The sequence below is a fragment of the Crocodylus porosus genome, unplaced genomic scaffold (assembly GCF_001723895.1).
Source record: "Crocodylus porosus isolate Cpor-Errol unplaced genomic scaffold, CroPor_comp1, whole genome shotgun sequence".
Lineage (NCBI taxonomy): Eukaryota > Metazoa > Chordata > Crocodylia > Crocodylidae > Crocodylus > Crocodylus porosus.
Genome location: NW_017728931.1, coordinates 99476338 through 99503157, shown reverse-complemented (window position 1 = coordinate 99503157; position 26820 = coordinate 99476338). Strand labels below are relative to the sequence as shown.

Sequence of the window (26820 nt, the reverse complement as noted above, 5' to 3'; positions counted from 1 at the left end):
GTTAAAATAACTATAACTATATTGATCCTCAAACACAAGCAGACAAGTGAAAGAGCAAGATACTGTTTATTGGTTCAAAAACATGTATGATTTTAGATTTAAAAAAATACCATTTCTTCAGGTGCTTTATTTAAGCAAACAATATAAAAATAATTTTGATACCCTTTCTCTGGTTTAACAACACTTTTCTCCATGAATAATCCTATTGACACTTGCAGACATAGGCCATGTCCAGATGAGCACAGTCATGTGGTATGTGGTGCCACAGACCCATCTGTGGTGCAACACACTGTACATTCAGGTGTTCCCCGCACTGCAGGGTAGCAGTGCAAGGTTTGTTTGTTTTTCATCCTAGAAGAACAGGCCAGGCTCTGAGCAGCAGGATTGCAGCTCCTGGAGGCCCCCAGGGCCCCAGGTAAGGCTGCCGGTGCCAGCAACTGTGCTGGCCTCAGCCTCCCCTACCCCACCTGGGATAACTTGCAGTGCACCAGAGGATGTGTGGCACAGTGTGCAGTGGCACGAGGTGTGCTGGTACTTCTTGCCCCTGGGGAAACACACGTCCGCACTCATGTGGACACAGCTATAGATATCATTCATTGTGAGTAAGGGTTTGACAGTCTGGTATAAATAACAGAAGCAACAACCCCACCACTCTATGGGGTGATAATTTTGGTCACAAAACCTGTGCATTAAAGCTTATGTTTATTTTGCAGTAATGACATGTCTCAAGGTAAAACTAGGGGATTAGGGGACTATGGGCTCAACAATTCAATGGCTAGATGGCTGCAGGGTTGGACCCAGAGAGTACTAATAGGTGGATCTTTGTCGACCTGATGGAAGGTAGGCAGTGGGGTCCCCCAGTGGACCAGTGCTTTTCAACACCTTCATCAATGATCTGGATGTGTAAAGCACACTGGCAAAGTTTGCCGATGACACTAAGCTGTAGAGAAGTGTGGCCACACATCAGGGTAGGCTGACAATCCAGGTGGACTTAGATTAGTTAGATGGGCAGACCAGAACCAGATGCTGTTCAACACTTAGAAGTGTAAAGCGCTCCATCTGGGAAGGAAAAATCCACAACATACTTATAGACTTGGTAATGCTATGTTAGCACCACATCCGAAAGGGACCTGGGGATCATAATTGACCATAAAATGAATATGAATATGAATGTGATACTACAGTTAGCAGAGCAAACAATATGCTGGCATGCATCAACCAATGCATCTCAAGCAAAACTTAGGAAGTTATTCTCCCTCTCTGCTCAGAATTGATGAGGCGCAGCTGGAGTACTGCATCCAGTTCTGGGTACCACACTTTAAGAAGGATGTGGAGAAGTGTGAGAGAGTCCAGAGAAGAGCCACTCATATGATTAGAGGACTGAAAAGCAAGCCATACAAGAAAAGGCTGACAGATATGGGACTGTTCCACCCAAAAAAGAGAAGACTTTGAAGGGATTTGGTGGCAGCTTACAAATGTATCAGTGGAGAGCATGGGGGCTAGGCAAACAACTATTCACCAAAGTGCCACAGGAGCAAAAGTTATAAACTCTTAGAAAAAGGTTTCAGACTGGATACAAGGAAAAACTTCTTTATGGTTCGTATTACCAGACTCTGGAATAGGGTTCTAGTGGGGCTGGTGCAGGCACCTACCCTCGAGATCTTCAAAAAGAGACTGGACACTCACCTTGCTGGGGTTATTTGACCCCAGCAATCTTTCCTGCCTACAGCAGGGGGGCTGGACCTGAAGATCTCATGAGGTCCCTTCCAGCTCTAAACTTCTGTGAATGACTCAAAATATATTTTGACCAAAATATTATATAGCAATATATTTCCAAGGCAATGCCTTCATCTGTGTGCACATGAAAGGTAGAATTCTAGACTCTGATCCTGTAGTTAAGTGCCTATGGAAGTCAATATGAATGGCCACCATCTACTACAGAATCAAAGTCTGGACCAAAGCATATTTTGAATATTTAATTTCAATCCTTTTCACACACAAATTATAATGAAACCATTAAAACCGTAAGTCCATATGTCCTATGTATTAGATGTGCACAAAGAAAGGACAATCTAAAGTCCCATTGCAAATTTGTCCCATAAAGTGTCATCAGTAGAAAAAAGGAACATTATGAACTTCTACATAATTTGGGTTCAGTGTTCATGAGGCTGACAGATATGCTGAATTGCATCATTTTTAGGTAGTCCTGATTTTTACCAATTACATCTCAGCAACATTAAAATAAATAGTTCAGTCTTTATGAATTTATTTCCATTCACTGCAATTACTAGATATATTTCCATAGAAACTCCATTGCAAATCTGCTTTAGTAGAGAATTCATTAATGAGACATGTTTGAAAGCATTACCCAGACAACTATTAGTGTAGCAAAAAAACCTTAATTTAAGAATATATATTAAATTCTGCAAAATACTGTGATTCTTGTATCCTGGAGACAAGGTAACCCCTTTTTTCAGAGCTATTTCAAGGTAAAAAAATATTAAGTTTTGTTATAGGCTATGATGTTACTAGTCATTAAAGGATACATGGAGGAGAGCAGAAGGCAACGGGGACACCTACCTCCCCACCAGTCATTGCTTTCCCTGTTGTAGCAGTGGGAGGGGGATGAATTTAAGAATAAGTAGATTCTATACCTGAAAAATTATAACAAATGTATACATTTTCCATATAAATAATCTAATTATGGGGTGGTTGTGTTAAATTCAGGGTCAACTTATATTCAGGTAAATATGGTACTCTCCTGTGGAAACAGCATATTTTTATCCCTGCAGGAGAGACTAGTGGATCAGTGGGTTTCTTGCAACAAAAAAGGGAGGTGTGTGTGGCATGGAGGGGAAGCTTAGTATGACAAATATGGAAATGTTCTATGATAATTTGTCAATGTAGGCTTGACTTGGCTTGGGCATGGTGTTTTCTGTACAAATAACCTTGATTAAATGCTTCCCAACAGACAAGGCTCGGGGGAAAAGATACCTCAAGATGTTCCCTTGATTGGTTTCTATTTAAAGGCTGTTAGAAGACAACACTTGAATAATTAGTTCTGATGATTCTGGTTCAGTCTTTGGGCAGCCTTCAGAATTGGCTTTATCAAAAAGGGCTGAAGTCTGATGACACTTAAAGGAGCATCCTGACAAATAAAGAACACTGGCAGGGAAACAAAGAGTACTTTTTTGGTGTCATGCTGAAACAAACTTAGATAGAGGAACCTGAGGCAGTGGGGTCTGAAGAAGCTAAGTTTTTCTATTAGGGGACGATAGGTTAGATAGGATAGAAAAATATACATACTTTTTGCAGTTTTAAAATCCTTTTATCAACTAATACTTTGTTCCAGCTGCTGAATAAAAATACACTGAAGAAGGATGTTGGCAATGAATCAGTGATCAACAGGGATCCTAGTTTTCTCTGATTTTAATAATCCCCAATTTTCAAATTAAAAAAAGTAACCCCAAATCCACCTTTTTTCATGACTAAAATGAAACATCACTATACATATATCTATATATTAGTGGCATTTCATTTTAATCATGGAAAATGTGGATTTGAGGTTATTTTTTTAATCTGAAAATTGGGGATATTTTTAAGATCAGAGAAAACCAAGATCCCCGCTGATTGCACATCCTGACTGGAGAAAACACAAGTGCCTGAGATACAAGCAGACCCCCAAAGCAGTAAATGATCGTTACACATAAGATAGTAAGACCAATATCCCATTCAAAGCCTAACGCAGTGAACTACCTCCCTCCAATCCAAGAATGAGAGAATAGCAAGATTCTGCTCCAAAACTGGGCCAATGCCATAAGATCTGAGGAGATGCATTCAGAGAGGCCAGGAAATGAAAACAGGTGCAGATAATTTCACTGTAGCAGTTACAGGACTTTAAAAAGTCACAGTACCCTTGAGTATTGTTACAAACTCACGGCTGACTCCTTTCAGTTACCTTATTGGGCAAGGGCTCCAATTTATGCAGTGCCCCTGATTTTCTGCTACCTCATTAATCTGTGACTATATTGTCCACAGTTTTTTCCAGCCGTAGTTGATTTCTTACTGTTCTAATTTAGTTTGCTTATTCTTTTCAGTCATGTAGCGTGCTCAATCAGTTGTAAGAATGTTAACAATAACATTTACCTGTATAAAGCGGCCCTCAGATGTTCCCAGATCGGCAATGGTAAGATTCCCTTTGGTGAAGACAGATATTGAAGTTAACAGGATACTGTTGAACTGCCCCATGAACAAGTCGACCCGTTGCAAAGGAGTCGTAACCTCTACCCGGTATTCATCATCTCGTGCTCTGCAGTATGAGGCATTTCTTGAAAATATCTGTCATAAAATAAAGTACAGATGAGTACTGCTCCTGCAAGCAGAGGACAGCCTGGAAAAGCTCTTTGTTAAAGAGAAATCATTTGGCAAGTGGATATAAAGCATCAAAGGTACTGACAGTGTTTCAAACTGTAATTGTTCCATCAGTTATCATGTTCCATGGGGAATACAGTGATGTTTTAGCTTTATGGAATCATTTCCCATGTAATTTATTTTGTATAACTACCCAAAAACACGAGTTTTTCTAAACTGGTAGAAATATGCAAGCACATATACCAAGATATGATAATAAACTTAATATATTATCATTATGCTTTTCATCCAAGGGTCTCAAAATGCTTTAAATCTAGAGTTGCTAGAAATGTCTTTGATATATATAGATATATCTATAAATATATATACACACACATACAAACACATGTATCTATATATAATGCGTATATCTATATATGGGTGTGTGTATATACATATATATATGGAATAGTTATCACACAATCTATTATTTTTTTCATTTTTGACAATAAAAGAAAAAACAGTTTTTTCTTCTCTCTTCCTTTTATTCTTCCCTCCCTTTTTAAGTGAAAAAAAAAAGAGGAAAAAAAAGAAGGGACAGGAAATGTACATGATAAAATGGGAAAAAAAAATCTAGATTCTGATTCTGTCTAAGAAATCCAAACTATAGCATATCCACGTCAATATAATTACTTAGGGTTTGACCATACATTATTCTTTCTTGTCCCTTTTTATATTTCTCATCAGTGTGGTTATAATATATACTACATTAGCAGAATCATGAATGTATAAAAGATGATTTTTCTCTTCCACTGGAACAATTTCTGGAACAATATATTTTAAAATAGTCTTTAGAAAAGAACAATACCATGCTTCCTGACAATTCAATAGTAATCTATTAACTGATAATTCCATTACTATTGATGCTTCATCTTCCATTTTGATGAGATAATACAGATAATAAACAGGGACCCCTTAAAGGGTCCATAACCATTTTAAAATTGGAAAGCATCTAGCATGTTTCTACTGTAACATACTCTATAACTAAACATTAAGCCTATATTGCACTTTTTTAAACTTAGTTTTTGTTTATTCTTTAAAAAAAATCAATTATATATTTTTTTCTTCTAAAACTTGATTTAAAGCCTTTGGATATCAATAGAGTCTTTTCACTGACTTCACTAGAATCTGAATCAGGCCTTTAAACAACAGACTGGAATGATCTTTTTACTATTATATAGTTATTCCAATCTTTGAGGTACAAATTATTTTTATAAGGCAACTTAAAACATGAAGTAATTTTGGTTTTGGTTTATTCCTGATCAGTGCTAGATAAAGTCAAAGGAATTCAAAGCACTTCCCCAACCTCAGGAATAAAACCATCCAGTATTTTATTAGTAATGATAGTGTTCATGAAGAAGGCACACTGGGAACACTGGAAAACTTAGATATTTTATTGATATTTAGATGTTGCCAGTTCTAGTGCAATCTGTAGCAGCGGCAGCTTTAGTATTGCTCAGTTAACGTGCTGCAGCTGTGACAAGTGAAACCAATCATGTTCAGGGGTGAATGAGGGCATGAACCACCCTGATGAGCCACATAAACAGAGACACTTTTCACATATTTCAAATTACACGTGTCAAAGTTCTTTATAGTATCAGTTTTGGTGTTAACTGTTATTGTGATGTGGATACCTCAGTTAGGACTCATTTCACATGGTTCACCAAGCAATCATCAGACGGTAATGTCTATATGTAACTATTACTTTGTCAAAAGGTATGCAGCGTAGTGGCTCACAATGACTTTAAAAGGCTAAGGGGGGGCTGTACTCAATAGACACTACCATGTATCTTAGTCAGTCAGATGGGCTGCATTAATCTATCCCTGTAGGTTCCCATGACCATATTTCCCCATGATAGGCCATGGGTATTTTTATAGTCATGCTCAGTGTTAGTTGCATTTAATCAACTTCATAGTCAATTGCCATTGCAAAGCACATGCTGCTTTTGGCAGCAGTTTATTGATAATGTATTTAATTAGGTTTCCTTGTATACTAAGGGAAGACAAGGTGCTTTTTACCCCTTGCTGATTTGGGAAAAAATCTTGTCTTGTATTTGAGTAAATACAGTAGCATTATTTTGTACTTAGATTTTGGCTAGTCTAGATGTGTCTGCAAAACATCTATACAGTTGTTGCTTATACACTGAACAGCAAGAGTTCCAGCAAAGTAGCATCCACGGCTCCTGTGTTTTTTTAAATGAGGCAGATCCCTTACTTGTTGCTTCTCCCAACAAGAAACCTCTTCCCTTTGATAGAGTTCCCTCACCAACACAAGACAGGAACTTTGATTCAGATGCATCTGCATTAAGGACCCTCTTTGAAAATTAACCTCCTCGAGAATGAACAATAAATGTGCCTCTAATCCTGAGTTCACATGGTTTCAACTCCTTGCCATTCTTGATTGTACTTTGCCTAGAGCTCTAATTAATAGTCAAGTGGCCTGGATTTTCCTCCCTGTTCATAACTGATGGCACCTTCCTCTGGCCTCCTGAAATTAAATGTGACCTACCTGAACTTCTTCCAGATGTTCTAGTTTTGAACATTTACCCAAGGATCTGTACATGGCCTTCAAATAAAGCCTGGCTGCATGAGATAACCATAATATACAGTTAATTACTCCATAAACATTCTACCCTGTGCACAAAACACTTGTAGTAAGGCCTCTAAAGTGTTATGTGAACTTACCCCTTCATTTTATTTCTCAGTAGCTAACCTACTATAATTATTAACCTGATAAAATACAACAGTACTGGATGAAGAAAATGCTGTAATTTAACCCTTAGATGATTTGCCAACTGTCCTCTCCCATGCACACATGCTTATCTAAGTATTCATCTGGCTGGCACTATGGAAAAATAATTGACTTCTGGGTTAAGCATTCACAATATTATGCCAAGTTCCAGTGACAAATCACACAAATATTGAAATAAGCAGAGACCCTACCGGTATGTGGTTAAGCTTGGGCACATTGTTTTTTATGCATGACTAGGAGTGCTAATTGCATGTGTGATTCATAAAGAAAGCTGTTAACTTGATGTAGGTGTGTCATTGGAATGTGATGAGGTAAAGGCAAGTACTGAATTCCGGTTGTGCCCAGAATGGACAGGAGGTAATACATCCTATCTTATTTGCTCACAGGAGAAGTTGTGATGATTTGGAATTTATCCTGGATGCAGCAGTCTATGAAATACAAATTGGACAAGATAATTTCTGAGCTGGACCCACAGCAGTTATTTCCATTTGAGTAAACTCATACATGTGTATTAAATTAAGCTGATGTTGATTTAAAATTTGTTTCTGTGAAATTGTATTTTTAAACCCAACATTTTAAAAAATGGATAAAAAAATTCAAAATTATTTTCAAAGTCCTTTTTTATAAAAGATGCCCAATTAGACAAGTATCCAGTTTTAAAAAATCCATTATAAAATCAATTGGGAAAGATAAAAAACTTTGTTTATCAATTTTTACAGAACATGTTTGGTATCTGCAGAAATGGCAGCAAGAAGGAACAGTTCAGTAAGCATCCCTCCAGGCCTGTCTCCAAAGCTGTCAAAACTCCTGCTTCCTAATTAAGTGAGATTCCCCATTAGGAAACGATATTATCTTTAATGTCTTGAATGAATTAGAAATTAATGACTTACTCATAACAGCCCACCTCATGCCATCCTGCAAGCAACTTGGAGGACAGGATTAGCATTCAAAAGTTCAAGAGCAGAGAAGTGGTCTGAAGTGAACAAAGTGAAATTCAATAAAGCAAGTATAATATACTATACTTGTATCACAGTTAAGATATAGTGAATCCAAAGTAATGGCTAGAGCAGTGTTGCCAGCAAAGGGCAGGAGCAGAATCAAAGTCCAAACAGCAAGTCAGAGGTTCAGATGCAAAGAACCCCACCAGGAGTCGGGGAGCCGGAGGTGAGGCTTGGACTTAGCAGGCCCTTCATGGTCAGAAATACATTGGGCAGACACTTGCCAGCAATCTACTCCATACTTTTGTAGATGACTTTGAGGAAAGAACAACAAGGGTGAAGTCTCATGTAGGGGGGTGCCTAACCTGTCGCATTATTCTATGGGGTAGCTATGCAGTCATGGGGTATGGCCAACCTAGTAACCTCTGCCAGGGTACAGTTTCTTGCAAGTATTCACTTATCACAGTTTAGGAAGGTGAAATCAAGTGGACAAACAAAAAATGGGGAATACCTAGGTAGTAATACTACCCAGCCAAAGGATCTGGGAGCAATAGTGGATCACAAAGTAAATATAAACCAAGAATGTGACACTGTCACAAAGTCAAGACACATTGTAGGTGTATTAACAGAAGTCCCATATGTATGACATGGAAGGCAATTCTTCTGCTGTACCCAGCGCTAGTGAGATCTTGGCTGGAATACTGTGTCCACTTTGGTGCACTACACTTTAGGAAAGTTGTAGATAAGTTGGAGAGTCCAGAAGGAGCAACAAGAGGTTTAGAAAGTCTGACCTAGGAAGAAAAGTAGAGAGAATTGTTTTTGCTTAGTGGTGAAAAGAGCAGATTGATATGAGGACATTATTAAAATCTTCCAGTATGTAAAACGCTGTTATTAAGAGAACAGTACCTGTTTGTTTGTGCCCACTGAGGATACAGCTGATAACCACAAGTAATCAGCTCAACTTACAGTAAAGAAAATTTAGGTTGGTTATTAGGAAAAGCTCTCTACTGCACCTCGTTGGAGTTTTGTAAACACAAGGATGTGCTGGATGTATTTAATCATGCTTTGGAAGTCAGGCATAGATTATGGGCTAAAATCCTATTTCACTTTATACGGACATTAAGTGCAGTATTTGGCACTTCTGCATAGTTTCAGGCTTTATTTTGCCCTATGTGCACATATGCCAAGAACAAAGTGAAGGATAAGGAGGGCCCTCCCATAATCCAACAGACTATGAAGAAGGAGATGTAGGCTCTAGAGCACCCCTAATCTAAAGGGGATTTGAACCTGCATCTCACTAAAGTGGTCTAACCACATGGCCACCTCCTTTGCAACCTCCTCTTAGTGCACTTATGGCTACATATGTGGCATTTAAGTTTGTAAAGTAAAATAGGATCAAGTCTTGAGGACCTCTTGAGGTCCTTTCTAGCTCTGTATTTACATGACTTTATGACTGACATAACTGGCAAATTGGGAATTTAAGTGTAAGTGGATTTCTAGGCATTTAATTTGATAGAAAAACAGGTTGAAGTTTCAAAATAAGCAGCGAAAACATAATTAGAATGTGACAGATAAAAAAAAAGCTGTACGATTTCCATCTATTTAACTGGAATTTGTTCAAATTATGAGACTGGGCAGTTGGATAGAATATTTGTGCAGTCATAAAATAAAGCTTCAAGTCAGCTTCTTCAAGCATAACTGGTGGCTTCAGTCTCTGAATTTCTAAATAAGAAAGTTCTTGGTTAATTTCTTATTTGCCCCCAGTGCAGGAAATCAGGCACTTATGTTTTAAAATGATGTAGGTGGTTAACTGCTACTTTCCAATCCAAAGTCTGAAAGTTAGATTCTTACAACTGCTGTCCAGCTGTCACAACCTTCGAGGTACCTAAATTTCCACAAGTAAAGTTGTCCTACATGGTTTTATTTCTGAAGCAGGACATCTATACAACCATTCAAGTCCCAGCAGGGGATCCCTAACCAGCCATCCCCTACAGATGCTATGTGAAAGTTCCTATTAGTCTGGCTTCTGAGGAACCAAATTAGAAGAAAAGTGGTGGTTCCTCCTATTTACATATTGCTTAAGTACTCTCAAGGACTTTAGCATGTACTGAAATACTTAGCTGATTTAGATTTTTGCTTAATAAAAAGTTAAAGAAAAGGTTTCAACATATATAAACATGAGTACCCTGGTAATATCACCATGATCAGCTGTCCTCATCTGTATAAAGTGAGCAGAAGGGACTACCAACATAGAATTATTCCTGAAATCTGTTAACAATGGAATCAATAGTAAAAAAAAATGCATTTGATGTAAAGTGAATGGAATAGAAATCCTTAGATATAAGACTTATTTCCTAGTTCAGGGGTGCTCAACAACTGGCCTGCAGGCCAGATCCAGCCTGCAGAGCCATGTCATCTGGCCCTCAAGGCTCCCTGTGGATCCATAAATTTGGTGGTGTGGGAGTGGTGACTGCTCCCCTACTGCCAAATTTCTGAACCTGTGGAGAGCCCTGCAGGCTAGGTAACACTGGCTTTGCATGGAGAGGCAGTGCAGGGCATGGGGCAGGCAGAGGCAGCATGAGGCCCAATCCGGGGACATGGACATGAAAAGAGGTGGTGCAGGGCCCAAGCTGGGTGCATGTGGCCCTATCCAGACCACAGACCAACCCTGTGCCAGCGCCAGTCATCCAGCCCAAAGGGACCAAAGGTTGAGCACCACTGGCCTAGTTAATTGTCCTAGTGAAGGCCAAGGATTCTGAGAATACCTGAGACCTCTCCAAAAACACATATTGCCTCTTTCATCACAAAACCAATTATTACTGTTTCTAAACAACAGTACTATACTTTCAGGAGTGTTTGCCCTACTAGAATTAAGTATAAAGCAGAGATTTGAGATATATAGATATAGACATAGCTATATAGATAGATATACAGAGAGGAGAAGAAAGGGAGGCAGCCCCAATAGGTTACCCTCTTTAAGCTGTTTCACACTTTTATAGTGTCTTTTCATTGAGATTTCAAAGTGGCTTGCCATCATTTAATCAATTTAGTTTTATGAATTTCTTTAGACGGAGATGTTGTTGTTGCTGTTATTATGAGCTTCATGATGATGAAACTGATGAACAAAGAGTTCATGGCCCCAGTGATTTGACCAATGCCATACTGGAAATCTGTGGGATGGTCAGAAACAGAACCTGAATCTGCTGTTTTGGAAACCTGTGCAAAAGCCATTAAAAAATCCCTAAAGGTCCTGATTTTCTTTTATTGCTGTCTTTGAAAGGCGTTAGACTTGAGTTTTCACATAATTCACATATCTTGCTACTTTAATTCTGGGCTCTGCTACAGATAATTACTAGGTCCTTGTAATTATAGCTTTTTGATAAAATAGAAAGAGAAAGAAAAATCACTAGGACAAACTGTCCTGCACCTGGCACATTTACATGTGCTATTCACTTTAGTCTTCCTCTTTTTGTCAATGTCCTTAACAAAGAACTATTTGGGTATCTTCTTTTCCATCTCCCAAAATGGCTTCATGCCACAGTTGATCAAAAGGCAGAATACAAGTTAAAAGATGAAGCAAACATCTAAGTGGCTTTCTCCTTTGGTCCCACAGAGGAATACCCTCTTGTGAATTTTTTTCTGCATGATTTACAGGTCCAGAGGGTTTGTAAAACTGGACAAAATGTTATAGTTTAAAAACTCCAAAACTATGTATGTAGGTCTATAGACAGATAAATTGGTACTTACTGCATGAATTCCTTAAAGTTGCTGGCATGATTATGGAGGATATTCAAGATATAAATAAAACAAATGGGAAATGAAAATTCCTTGGATGTAAGAGAAGCATGATGTCTTTTGCCAGCAGGGATAACTGCAAAGTCTAGTATGGGAATCTTTACTGATAAACAAATCCAGATCTAGCACCCAGACTGAGTAGCTTGGAAAATGCATAGGGAAATGAGGGAAGAAATTTATTTACCCAGACCATATAGCAGTTGAAGTTCCCAGCTGAAGATAAAATCACTATGGGACAGTAGAATCTATGTAGCTCTTTGCACCCCTTCAATTCTTCCATGTAAAGAACTCATGGCAACCTATCCCTTGTATCACGTGTGTCAAATATATGGCCCATGGACTGGATCCAGCCTATGGAGTCATTTCACTCAGCACACAGGGCTTCCAGAGAGCCTGGGAATTTGAGGGTGAAATGAGTGGGAGTTGAGTGTGCTACCAAAGTCCCAGCTACTGCTGGGGATGTGTGTTGGTGGTGGAGAGCGGGGAGGCATCAAGAGATGCCTGCATTAACCCCCTTGCCACTTCTCACCCCAGTGGCCACTGCCACCTACCTCACTGGGTCCATATTAGGTCCACAAGGCTCTTTACAGTCCAGATATGGTCCCTGAGGAGTTCTAGAGTCTAAATCTAGCCCAGGAGTGAAGCTGAGTATGACACCTTTGATCTGTATTATACAGGGGAAGCATATGCCATGGCAAACCTCACTAGTCCAGTAATGTAGCTGACCTGGACTCCTGCAAAATAGCTCCCTGCAGCTGGGTATCTCTCTGAAAAGAACATTGGATGAAAGTTTTTGTGGGTTCACAAGAAAGCTACGGTATGTAAACAGACAGAGGTGACCACAAATAATTCTTTGGTTTTATATGGTTTTTATACAATTCCATTATTTACATTCCAACTGCCATGGCAGTTGTGGAACAGGCATGGCTTGTCTCTATACAGAACTGCTGGGTGCCATAACTGCATGACACAGACATACCCTTAAGGACCAAATCCAGGATCTAGCTGGGTAAGTCACCCTGGGCATGTCCAGATAAGTGCACACGTGCAGTTAGCAGTGCCGCAGACTCCTGATGTCAAAAAAACAAATGGCAGAAAAAAGCAGCACAGTGTATGTGGCAGCAGTGTGTGCTGCCCAAAATCAGAGCCTGGACAGCTGGAGCTACATTCCAGCTGCCAGCTAGGCTCTGCACATCTGGATTGCTGCTCTGGAGCCCTGGGAGGCCCTCATGACTCCAGGTAAGGCTGCTGAGGCCAGCCCAGGTGACGGCCCCAACCTCCTCTACCCCATTCAGGGCAACTTGTGCCTTGCCAGAGCACATGTGCAGGGGTATTCCCTGGGGACAAGTAGAGATGGCACAACTATGTGCTGCTATTTGTCCCTGAGGAAACACATGTGCATGCTTGTCTGGATGCACCCCGGTGTTTTCTTCATGGGAAAATTCCAGATTAATGGAATGTGTTTGCCAGAATTAGCAAAATAATAGTTACAAAAGACTCTCACTACTATGGTAGTGTCTTTATAGACCAAATGTGGCTCAAATGCCATGGGAGATTCCCCACTGCATTCAACAAAGCAGCTGTGGCCCCCCTGTTGTACTGTCCTGGTGACAAATAGGAGGAGAAAAGGATGAAAATAGGCTGAATGGGACCAGATATGTCTTCATTTATACCTGTACAGATCTTTTAGGCTGAGCTCATCCCCAGTGTAAGTGGATATATCTTTCATTGTGTTTGGACTGGTCAAATGCAATTTCGTCTGAACCAATACAAAGCACATCTGTATCCTAGGCACTGTACAGAGCTCTTTAGCTCTAAAAAAATCTAAACAGACTGTGAGGGGCACAGAATCAGTCTCTTAGTCCTTTCTGTGTGTCATGTTTCGAGTATCTTCCACTGAGAAACTAAAGTTTACTTTTAAAAAATAAAATAAGGTTGCAACTTTTTCTGCTTTCATACCTCAATGTGTTTGATGAAACGTTTAGAGATAAAAATACATTTCCTTTTCTGAAAACAAGCATCTCAACTCTCAGCTGCAAAATAGCAGGCAACTGAAATAAATTCTTTAGAATGGAAATGCTCAGACAACCCAAGCTTCAGATACTGCCAAATGTATTGCCATACTTCAAACTATACATATTTATTTTATTTGACATATAACAGTCCCTCAGAAATAGTACTTTGTAGTAAAATAAGAAAAAACTTTAAAGAACATAAAACCTTTATCACATACTTTAGACCTAAGTCATCTGATCTCATGGCAAATGGAAAAATTACTTAAATGAATCAGACCACAAATGAATGGCAACCCTGTGAAAATAACCAATTAATGTAAATGTCATGAAGCATCATCTCTTAAAACCTGTAGCTTTGTTCTATTTCACTTGTGACTAACAGGTTGAAAAAGCATAAACTGGTGACACGTTATTTAAGGTAAGACATATGTGTTAATGTAATTAGTTTATACAAATTTAAAACATTACCTCTTCTTTTGTCAAGGTCATTCAAAGAGTTACTTGCTTTTGTCATTGAGCACTGTGCCATTAGCTCTTGTAATGTAGTTAGTGCATTAGCACTGAGTAAATAGTATTGATTCAGTCACATGTAATAGACCTATGTAATCTTTGTATTTTGCCCATTTCCCTTATACTAATTTTATGACATTTAACTTAGTACACAGATAATCGAGATAGATGTATTGATTATTCAGTTCAAAGAATCAGAAGTAAAATATACAAGGTGTTTATAAAATACCCTAGATTCATTTCCCAAGATAAACACAGACTGACACTAAGCAAGTGCATATCCCATACAGAAGCCCCAAAGACATGTTTACTTGTGAGTTAAGGCTTTCAGATGCATGAAAGCTATGCTGGAATAGTGGGGTATGCATTTTAAACAGAAAAAACTATTACAGAATAATTCCACATGTGCCCTTATTGCAGAATGGCAACTTCAGGTTTATATATATCCTTAAATGGTGTTATAAGAGGCATTTGGGATGAAAGTGGGAAAGAAAAAGGGTATGAGTGGCAAAGTGAAATTGAAATTTGCCACAATTTCCATTCAGAGAGTGGACAAAAGCAGAGTCCTCCTTATATCAGATTATTCCTATTAGTTGCTGCTCCCCCCTACAACACATCCTTCTGCTCACCCTCTACTTTTTTTTTACTTTTTTGACAAGCCAGTGTTGTTAACAGGGAAGATGCCGAAGTTCTTGTTCCTCAAGAGTTAGCTCTGGGCCATGCACCTGTATGTGGTTCCTTTAAGGTCTCCTGTCATGGTATAGACTTTCAAGGGGTTTTTCACAAATGTGGGAAAACAAAAATAACTTTGCAAACCACCCAAGAATATTTAAAAAATAGTTATGCTGATTGCAAGTCTAGCTTTGAATATTCAGCATATGCAGTAAAGTTTCTAACCCCACTCATAACTGTAATAATAATAATAGGTAACCTTCTCATGGGTAGAATTTGATTAAAAATTCTGAAAAGGAATGTTATTAATCAGACTGCCTGATAAAGTGGCGTCCTTTCCATAAAATCATAGGAAAGGAAATGTCAGTTTCACAGAGACAACTAACTTTCATCAACAATATGGCAAAAAAATTAAAAAAAAATTAAAACCCTCATCATGCTGAACTACAGCACTGGGAGATAAGAAAAGTCAAGTCCATGACAGGTTGCTGAGGAGGAAGAAAACTCAGAAAATGTCCATGTTACTAACTTACTCAGTCACATACCACTATGCTGAGCCATCCTGCATCACTCATTGTGCACTGTTGCTTGAACAAGAAGTTGTATAGTCATATTTGTGCAGAACTGGCCCCAGACCAGTTTCTCTTTTGGCAGAGCTACCTAGCACCGCCTACATTACCACACTAATGTGGCTATACTGCTTCCAGTTCCAGTGCAATGCTGCCCAGGATGGTAACTTAGTGGTATGGACAGTTCCTCAATGAGGTCCCTCCTGCAAAATGTCCTCAGGGGAGTAAATGGCACGAACAGCCCATAGACTTTACAGCGTTTTGGACATAGCAGAAAAACCACCTCAGCACTGCCTTTGGGGCTTCAAAAAGTTGGAGCCTCCAAAAGTGGCTCCATTGAAACAATGTAAATGTTGCTTCTGTGTTTGGCTCTTTCCCTGTGATCTCCTTTCAGTGGTGCCCCTAGCAATGATACAAAGATGATACAGCCCCTAAACTGCAGTAGTTTTCTGCCATAATTTCAGAAGGTTTTTCTGGGAAATAATGTACCTTTCCCATTGACAAGTGCCAGCTTGGTTACTCATCCCAAAGAGGCCTCAGAACCCATGGAGGCACTTCTACAAATTTGGTACGGGTGAGGGGTTCTGCAACACACGCAGGCACTGTGCTTACAAAAAGGCACTGGTGAACATGGAGAGCAGTAGGGAGAACCATATCCCTAATTTTACAGATTTTTATTTAGAATGCCATGGAATATCAGTCCTACAGGACTCTGTATGTATGCCTATGCAGACTTCTTTTCAGCTCTGTAACTGAAGAATATCTGACAGCAATTTACACCCTTTTATATTTATATATTTCAAGAAGCATAAATGACTGAACAAAGTAGATGGATTCCAGTGCCTGCCTCTTTGGAGAAAGATTTCAGCCCATTACATTCTAAATTGTAATATAAAATCTATTTCTTTTACAGTATGAGGCTGCTTAAATAAGCCACATCAAGCCATCATAATCACAGAGATATGGTGCTATTTCTAATCCTGCCAAAATTTTGTAATCTAAATGGTGTGGGATATTATAGTTCGAGGGCCTCAAAAGGCTTATTTGTCTCTGTTTATTTTATTAAATATTCCTAGACATACCCTGAGGATGACAGATCAATAAAGGCCTTTGTGGTTTTCTGATGGAAAGTTGCAATTATTTTCTTCCATTACAATATAAGCATAACCCAATTTTACTCATCTATCATCTTTGTAATAGTAATAAAGAAACATCACTGCGTGTTTATTTTACTGTCACTTTCTCCTTCATTTTGGTGGCCTCCTGTTTTCATTTTTACCTCCCTTCAAAGTGAAATTTATCTGTTTATGCTCTGTATTTGACAGAATAGTATCCGGTAGGGCTGTGCGAAGCTTTGGTCCCTGATCCGATTCAGTGGAGATTTGGCCTGATTCGGTGGCCAAATTTCTTAATCTGAATTGAATTAGAGGACCTTTTAATCTCTCCAAATTGAATCAGAACCCTCCAAATTGATTTGGAGAGATTCAGAAAGATTCGGACATAGAGACAGCTTTAAATGTTTTTTTCGACATACCTCTAGGTAGCAGGGGCTCGTGAATGCTGCGATGTTGGGGTGCATGAAGCATCCCACAGAAGCGCAGGGGGCTTCGAACCAAAACCACTATTTAGAGTAAAGTATGTACAAGCCTAAATTAACAGGAGAAATAAACCAAAAGGAATCATATGGGGCTGAATTCTGATCACATTCCCATAGGTAAAATTGTATCCAGGTAACAGAGTGGGGCCTGGACCACAATCACTTACTAGATAAAATGTATAGCTTCTGGAAAATGCCAAATTAAAAAAAAATCTAAACCCAAGTAAAATTATTACAATCTTTGCCTGTATCTGTTAAGCCTAAATCCAGCTCCTCTCACTTAGAAAATCCTAGGGGGACAATGTGTGTAAATGAGGCTTGTGGATTTGGGTCTTGATCTAAATCTTTACCTACTTCTATACCATGGGCTGAAAATTATTGTTTCTGAAAGGGTGACTAAGTCTTAACCTACTAAAATCTATATCTCATTTCCATGGTGAGTGTGGGGGGAAGATTCCTGAATAATGATTCAAAACCCTCACGAACAGATCTGTAATTACCTCACATTAATCTTTTTTTGTCCTGGCTTAGGCAATACATTTTTTTTTGTCTAACTTTAGTTTTTCACTTCTGTTTTGAAGCTAATTTTGGTTCCTCTCCTGGTGCTACCAAGTGAACATCAAAACTAGGGCAGATCAAAGTCAACAGAGCTATGATAATTTGCACTTGAGGATGTGTCCTTGTTGATGGCAGTAAGTGCAGGCCTCATGAGCTCCACTTCAAGACATAAAACTGGATATAGTTTATTTTGATTTGTAATAACTGACAAGTTCTGTCAAGTAAATTAAGGTGATTGGAAGCATTTTCATTCAAAATCCCTAATTTGTAGAGAAGCAGAGGAAAAGAAGTGGGTCAAAAGAGGGTTTTGCTTCAGAACAAACAACCACTATATCAGGGAGGAACAGGCACTCAGAATGACTGGTTTTAATATCATGTAGGAATTGGACTTTGCAACTTATTTTTAATGGGATTTGTCCTTCACTTATTGGCTTTTGACCATAAATTATCAAATATCATAGTATTCTCTTGAAAACATTGCCGAAGTCTTGTTTCTTACTTCGATGCTGCTTACACAGCACTTTCACTGCCACACTACAGTTTGCACTCTTATTACTTAATCCCGCAAAAGTCAGTCCATTTCTCTTGCATCAGAGGCCTGTGGTTTGCATCTCTTATAACATTAAAGGGAGAGCTCATCTTGGCTAAATCACATAGACTTTCTGATTCTGCCAAAATAAACTATATTACCACAAACAGAAATTTTTATGTCAACTTAAGGGTGACTTACAAAGGAAAAAAGGTTATGCCCTTTTTATGTTTTAATGTTGAATAAAGCAGGTATGAAAAATGCTTCTACTTGTTTGATCAGCTTTTTTAAAGGAAATGTTTTCTTTACTTATTTTTTACATTAAAAGTTCAGGTTTTATGGAGGCTTGAAAACTGTATCTTGCAAACCAGTGAATTGGTGATATTACAAGAGAACAAAAGCTGGGTAATCAACAAGGGAGGAAATGTTTAGGCACTCTGCTTAAAAGCATTTTATATTTCATTGTTTTTAACCACCTATTCACTTCAATGATTAAGTAACGGTGTGAATAAAGGAAAACTTGAGTTTCAAGCTCCAAACTCTTATACTAAAGTGCTAGCTCACAATAAACATTGCTGAAATCTCTCAGTTGTCCAGGAAAATCAGGGAAAATGAAGCTTGACATCCTCAATTTAAAGTAAATAAAAAACCAAAAAATCCAAGCTAAAAAAACCCACAAAAAAACATTAATCAGAAAGCAAGGCAGTCTAACTGAATGTCTGTGAGGGGCTAAACTGCTGTCCCTAGGCTCTCTTCTGGCAAAAACAGGACTGTCTATCCTGACAAACTTTCTATAGTTGAAAAAAGGTTATGTAACAGAATTCTGGTTTTGGATATTTTTTTGGAAATATGCAACTACAATAAACTATGAATAAACTCTCTGCTGCATAATGCATTCAGTTCTGATTCAAAGCAACGGCAGATTCTGAAAAGTGTTTTGAAAGGATGCCTAAGTATGTGAAAGCTGACAAAGGATTATGTCACAAAATTAATGGGATACTTTGCTGTGAAAAGATCATGTTATGAAAGGCATCTGACTAGGCAAAAAGAGAATGAGGTAAGTTAAAGGCCATCAGAATTAAATACGCAAATAAAACACTGAGGGAATAAGGAAGAAACTGTTATTAGACTTCAGAATAAAAACTGGAAATTCAGAGTAGAAAGCAACTGAAAATGAAAAAAGGATAGTAAGGCTGGGGATTAAGCTCAAGGAAAAAAAAAGACATTTTAAACATTTCCCATCATGAATGTATGTTCTCCCCTGAAATTTAGGGACGGAAGAATAAAATACAGGGTTTGACAAAATCTCATTCCTAGCATTACATAGCAACTCCTGTTTCCTCTGAGCACTGGCAATTTATGGTAAGTTATCCTTCACTGTAAACTACAGAACAAGTGAGGTCTGCTCTACAATTTATTCTTTTTTAATAACTTCATTTTTTAATGAATCTCACTTACCAAATAATAAATGTTAACATTTAAAGATATATCAACTCCCCTCAAATATACATGAAGGCAGACATTTATGTTCCATTAGCAGTGCCCTCTTAACACAAGTTGATTTCCACAGAGGAGTCTTGTGTTCTTTTAGACTAGAGCAGGGTGTCAAACATAAGGCCCGCAGGCTGGATCTAGTTGGCAGATCTGCTCTATCCAGTCTGCTGAACTAAAGGACAAGGGGCTTGCCACAGAACCCTCGGGCCCTGGTGAACATGGTAACTGGGTGCAGGAGGGCAAGCAAGGGCTGATATCACCCTAGTTCCTTCACCCATTGGCACTGCTGTGGCCCTATCTCCTCACCTGCCAGCCCCTACTTCATGTCCTGTGCTGGAGCTGGAGCCCTGGACAGTGCAGGGCATGTGGCATTGGCAGGGACAGTTCCAGCTCTGGCATGGGGAACACTGCCGGGGCTGAAGCCAGTAGTGCACCTGGGTCAGAGCTGGAGCTCCCACTACTATTGCCACCCTGCTCCAGAGCTGTTGCTGTTACAACTTCCTTATGTTTCAGGCTAGATTCAGTCTGCAAGAACCTTGTGGTCTGGATCCATCTGCAAGGCACAAGGTGAGTTTGATACCCCCATTCTGGACATTATTCTAGCCTATCAGTTAGGTTGGTCTTTACTACCGAACATGTCTTTGCCATGGGGGAAAAACTGCTGTGGAAGCTATGGAAGAGGTGGCTCATCCAGCTTCATCCTAATCCTGAACATCCAGTGCCATTCAGGGGACATCACAGAGCGCATGTCTGAGCTCTCATAGTTTCCTAGTGCCCAGGGTCGGAAGGGACTCTCAGGTCATTAAAAATCTGAAAATTCTACTTGCTTTTCCAATTCTGCATCTAGGGTTCTATATTTACTAAACAGGGGCTGATGTACCCCTGACTGTTAAGACCAAGAAAGGTCTTCACTTTTTACTTCCTTTTGTCTGTTCCTATTGTTTGGGATGTCACCAAATACCCTACATGAAACACTAGGTAACAGATCTGTGAAAGACGAGATGTACAGATATAGAACCCCCCAAGCTTAAGCCCTTCATTACCTTATTCCACCATTTAATCACTTTGCTTTCAGTGGGACTATTTGTGGGGCTATTAAACACAAGTAAGCAGCAGTGTAGGGTGGGTCCTTCTCCTTCTTGCTGCTCACTGTAAATGCATTAACAGGTTTCAGAGAATGGAAGAGGGTGCCTAAGTCCACTTACATACCTAATAGGTAGGGACCTACTGAATTCGTGATTGCGTGATTTTTGTGGAAAACACAAAATCAGGTGGGCTCCGTCAAAAATGGTGGCCGCATTGCAAAAGAAAAAAAAAAGAAAAAAAAAACCTTACTGAAAATAAACTGTTGGCTCACCAAAGGGAGCCAGCAATCTTCATGGTGCTGTGGCCTGGCCACACAGCCTGCCGTGGAGAAGAGGGGAGGGGGCTGCTGGCATGAAGGACTGCCAGCAAGGTATTGGCTGCCTTCAATCCTTGGCACTGAATGGCTGAGAGGGCTGCTTGTCATCCATCAGTGGCAAGGGCTGGGGCTATATGACAGGCAGGTATCACAACCAATCAGTGTCGAGGGGTGGGGCCACTGGGGACCTTCAGCCAATCCGGGGTGTGTGTGTTGAGGGGGGAAGCTGTTGCACTCAGCCCACGAAAATGGTGGCTTGCCCCAGGATCTGCCTGCAAAATTGGCCAACTGCCTCCTCAGGTTAGGTAGACCCCTACTAACAGGTGGAATAGCATCTTACCTGCAGTTGTTAAAAATACAAAACATAGATATTTCAAGCCCATTAATACTCTTCTTTATCCCCTTAAGCCCTTCAGTGACTTCCATGGCTGATTTACAGTAACTGTTTCTTGCAAAGATGAATCATCAGCAAAGCTGCCCATAGCTATTGCTAAGTGTAGTTTATTGAAGGGGACAGCTTAAATACCCTGAAATGATGAGAAGCCTAACCCTGTAATGACATGTTTCTTCCTATTCAAATCAACACGACAGTCACACAATAGACATGGATGGATCCACAGTGGAGGGTGATGGGTGCATGGGCAGCGAGGATAACCACATAGCTCAACAGAGAATGGCTATGACCCCTCCCTGTGATCCTGGATGTCAGTGAGCTCTCAGAGCAATCTGGTGAATCAGGACAGCTTCTGCTGGAAGCTCAACATGTGCTTGGAGCTCTGTGAGCTTGCTGGCTGGCCAGTATGGGGATGCCCACAGTCCCTGCTTTCAAACAGCTCAACCTGCTGCTGTCTCCTCCTCTCCCACAACTCAGCAGCACAGGAGAGGAAAGAGGAGGGGCAGATTCAGCAAATACTCAGTCCCTTCTTTCACAGGGCTCTGGAGCCACCCACAACTACATATCCTCTCTTTTCCCTTTCTGCTGAATTCAGCAGGGAGAGGGAAGAGAAGAGCCAACAGCAGCAGACTGCAGCTGCCAGAAAGCCAAGTCACCAGGCCACCCTGTGCTGACCAGCTGGTGAGCACATAGAGCTCCTAGCACAGGCAGAAATGCATCTTAGAGCATTGAGAACTCATTATGCATGTGGTACACAGCCAAATGGGGGGGGTACAACTGAACCACTGAACCTCCTGGATCTGTCCCTGTCAGTGTGAGGAAGGGCACTGACAGAATCCAGCACCAACACTGTATGTGATTAAGTAAGTTTTACTTACCCTGTTCAAGCAGTACTTGCTATCTTTTCCATAAAAATGCTGAAGACATTTCATGTTTTGCTTATCTGCAATTTCGTTGAAGAATTCGTTGATTGTTTTTACAGATACTGCGCAGACAGCTGATCTGTTCGTCGGTTCTGAAGAGTCTGGTTTACTTTGTGCAAAGACGCCATACAGAATGTCATCGTTCACTCCAAGACCCATTTCATGGGCCAGAGCTGCACCTGGCTTGCTTATATATGCAGCCTGCAAAATATTGAATATCTCCCTTCGAATTGACCTCTTTCTCCGTTTTTCAGTGAAAATGCACTCAAGGGGCATTTCCATGTAAGAGCGTAACTCAGAATCCAAGGAGCAGAACCGGATGATTCTTGTGTGAAAAGCTTGGGAGTCAAGAGATTCTCGCTGGACTGTCAGAAAGTAGACAAAGTGGTCGTTTTCAAAGGCATGGACATACTTGATGGGATAAGAATCCCTGTACTGTGGGAGAACATCTATATAAGATTGATCTGTAAGAAACTCAAAACCATCCTGGGTTTCTTTTAACCTTCTAACTGATACTGAATGTAGTGTATGCTGTGGCTGAAATGAAGACTTCACAGTATTCCCAACAAAGAAGTTTACAAACCTGTCCTTTTCTGTCACTAAAACTTTGGTTCCCAAAGCACTTACAACACAGTCAGGGCAGTTATATGACTCTCCATCCATCTGCTTTGAGTACATGCAATGCACTTCACTTTCTATGTCCGCAGGGTTGTTGGGGTGAATGATGTGACGGTGACATATACCCCTACTTGCACTACCACAGCTGATAAGCTGATCATCATAGTATGTTTCTAGGAGCAAAGCCATGTTGACATTGTCTTTCCAAATGCTACTGGATAAATTGGCTTTATCTTTGCAGTCTTCACAAGGCGCACAATCAGGGTTTTCCAACACAGGCCCAGTCTTGTACACAGAAATGTTATGAAGGGCTTCATTTAAGACATAAATCTTGTTGACTGCTCCAATGTAGATGTGATGGTCATATAAAATTATATTCTGGATTGGCGTTTCTGCAATGAAATTAGGGAGATGATACTTGGCACTCATATTCATCTCTGATTTTATAGCTGCTTCTTTACACTGTTCAGTGCTTCTCTGCACCAAAGCGAACAGGAAGACAATTATCCCAGATGCAGATACTGTTACAGACTTCATTGCTGTAGAGTTTACCTGTAAGATATATTTAAAGACTGTTTATAATTCATTTATTGAAACTTCAGTTTATCTAATACCAGGTATATGCTTCTATGTTAACCACACCCATTTTAAGTGTTACAGTTTTGCCCTGTGTTCATAGTGTTGTTCTACAGTTTTGTCATTACAATGCCTTATGGCAGGGGGTGTTAAAAATATGGCCCACGGAGCCCCCTTATTCGGCTCACAGGGCTGTTCCTGTGGCTTATAGCTGACTCATGCAGTGCATGCCAGATTAGGGCCAGGATGCATGCCACATGCAGTGCCTATTCCATCTGGCCCAAGTAGTAATCTGCATAAGACACACTCTCTGGTCTGTCTGAGACAAGTGCCACATATGGCATCTGGCTCCACTGGTCCAGGACTGTGCTGCACATGGTGTCTGGCCTTGCCAGTCCAGGCCTGTAGCGCATGTGGCCCCCATTCCAGCCTGCCCAGAATCTGTGCTGCACATGGCACCTGCTCTGCCTGGACTGGGACACAGGCCACATGTACTGCCTGTTCTGGCCAGTCTAGGTTGTGAGCCATGTATGGCACAGGTCCTGGACCAGCCAGAGTGGGTGCTGGATCCAGCATGTTGTGGGGAAGGGGCCATAGGTCTCCTGCATGCCTGATCTGGCACCCGCTCTGGCTGGTCCACGACCTGTGCTGCATGCGGTGCCCAACCTGGACAAGTCTGAGTGGGCTCTGCATGGGGCTTGTGCCCTGGACCAGGCAGAATGGGTACTGCATGTGCTGGTTCAGATGTGCGGGCAAAGGGTTCTGTGGGCTTGATCTAGCCTACTGTCAGGGACTCTGAGCAAGCAGACCAGCCTGGGACAAGGAATAGTTTTTTTAAGGAAGAATTTCTTTACTGTTTGAACCCCCAAGGTCTGAAATAGCCTGCTATTGGAAGTGGTTCAAGCACCTACATTGAACACCTTCAAGAGCAAATTGGATGCTTATCTTGCTGGGATCCTATGACCCCAGCTGATTTCCTGCCCTTCGGGCGGGGGGCTGGACTCGATTTTCCGAGGCCCCTTCCAGCCTTAATGTCTATGAAATCTATGAAGTACTCCTGGGGACTCTGAGCAAGCAAATACCTCAGCCAGAGCAGGTAAGACCAGTCTGAACCAAGTACCTGTACCAAGTCAGCAACCACACCTGAAGTAAGCCTCAGCAAATGAACTGTGCTCCAGTTTGGAAGCAAAGAGCATCCTGATAAGCTGCAAGGAGTACTGCCTATCCATTTAATACCAGCTGGGGCCCTGGGTTTGCAGGTCAATCAACAGTTCTGTTGCAGCAAGCCTCCTGGTTTCTAACCATGGTTTTTGGCTTACTTCTGGACTTAGATCCATAAGGAAATCCAAAGCCTGTTTCCTGGCTCCTGATGTCAGTTTGGCTCTATTTTCGTACTTCGCCCTGTAGATTGCCCTTCAGATCGGTAATTGGCATCTGATCCCTAAATCCTGCCCCTGCGTTGGGAACTCGACATCTGGATTTCCCTCTGGTTTTGGTAATATTGCTCCCATGCTATGAGCTAGCTCCAGGCCCCTGCTTTCCCTCAGTGGTCTAACCACTGGACCAGAACACCTACACCCTGGTCCCTCACAGCTGTAAAGCCAACCCCATGCTGTTCACTTGGCCCTTGGAGCCAGGTGAGCTTGACCCCACTACCTTATGAATACCTATTGCACTGGACCTCACACAGCTCCCAGAAGCAGGGGCTTAAGCACTGGTGCACTGTGCTAAAGAAATGGAGAAACTACCATTTTAGCTGGTCTACTTCTACACATACACTAAAACAAATCCGACTAATGGTTTACACAAAGTTAGTCCTGAGATGGGCTGAAAGCAAGCCTGATCGCAGCACTGTTCTTGGCGTACATGCAAAGCAGCTATAGCACTTCGCCATGTGGAAGTAAGGCATTCTGTAGGCTTTTCAAGGGGAAAATGTTTTGTAGTAGTTGTTCAAGAAATGCAAAATGAAAATATTACCCCTGAAACCTTCTGAAGATACTATTATGAAACAGACTTTTCTTCTTCTTTGCTAATTCTTACACCATTTTTATTGAAATGGCTATTGACATTTTTCACTAACAGAACCATTCTTTTCTCCACAAATAAGTCTTCAATAAAAGACCATTTTTCAACCAAAATGGTTCTGACTGAAAAAAAAATACACAGCTGTTTCTCTTAGAAAGGTCCTTATCTGAAGTTAGACACGCTTTTCTAATATGTTATGAAAACATTTTATTCATTTGCATGGTACTTGATGTTTGCAAGTTAATTTTAGGCACTGTAACACAGTAATAGGTCACTCTGGGGAACCTTTAGAAGATACAGGCAAATGACTGTATTGTAAATAAAGAGACAGCAAGTGAATTACAGCCATAGAATGATGAAATCAGGAAATGTAGCACATTTCTTTTTTACTTTATTCCACACAATTGTTTCATGTGGTTTTAAAAAAATCAAAGGCCCATGAATAGCACAGTATTTAAACTTTCTCACAAGACCAAATACATGAATTGTGGTTGGAGTATTTTGGTTCAGAGTTGAATTCTACTCTAAGTCACACCAGACGTGGTTCTGTTAATATTGTGCCACAGTTTCTAAGCTAAATTTAGCTTCCTTAAGGAGAAAGCTAAAAACACTATGACCACATGCTGTTTAGAGGATTTTGGGAAAATATAGTTTGCCTGTAGTTCAACAATTGTTATTGATAGACAAATGACAGCAACCATATTGGATCTCTAGGGACCTAAAGACAGAGTTGAAAGAAACAAATAATAATGGGCTGTTTATCGACTTCATTTTAAAGAAAATTTCTGGCTAAAATAAACCCTTATCAACCAGATTTGTTTATGTATATGTCTATATCATCTGTATTTTTCCTTAGATCTTTACAATCCTGGCTTACATCGTTAAGCTATAAAAACAGTAATTTTTTTCTGTTCAGAAAACTGATGTCTAATTAGAACTTCCTAAACTGTATGGCAAGAATTGTGAATAAGGGTGGGAAAGATATCAGAGCCAAGAGACTTTCAGGAGTAGTCTCCAACACATATTAGTAAAGACCAGTCTCT

General features: G+C 40.3%; 1 protein-coding gene across 1 annotated transcript in view; it reads right to left on the bottom strand.

Annotated features, from left to right (window-relative positions):
• The window catches only part of MET (MET proto-oncogene, receptor tyrosine kinase), a 104759-nt gene that overhangs the window by 73742 nt on the left and 4197 nt on the right, over window positions 1-26820 (bottom strand). Inside the window, exons 2-3 of the mRNA XM_019543413.1 lie at window positions 22514-23728; window positions 4147-4338 (exon numbers count right to left, since the gene is read on the bottom strand). Of these exons, the coding sequence (XP_019398958.1) occupies window positions 4147-4338; window positions 22514-23713 (1392 nt within the window). The 5' untranslated portion in view covers window positions 23714-23728. The remainder of the gene's footprint in view (window positions 1-4146; window positions 4339-22513; window positions 23729-26820) is intronic.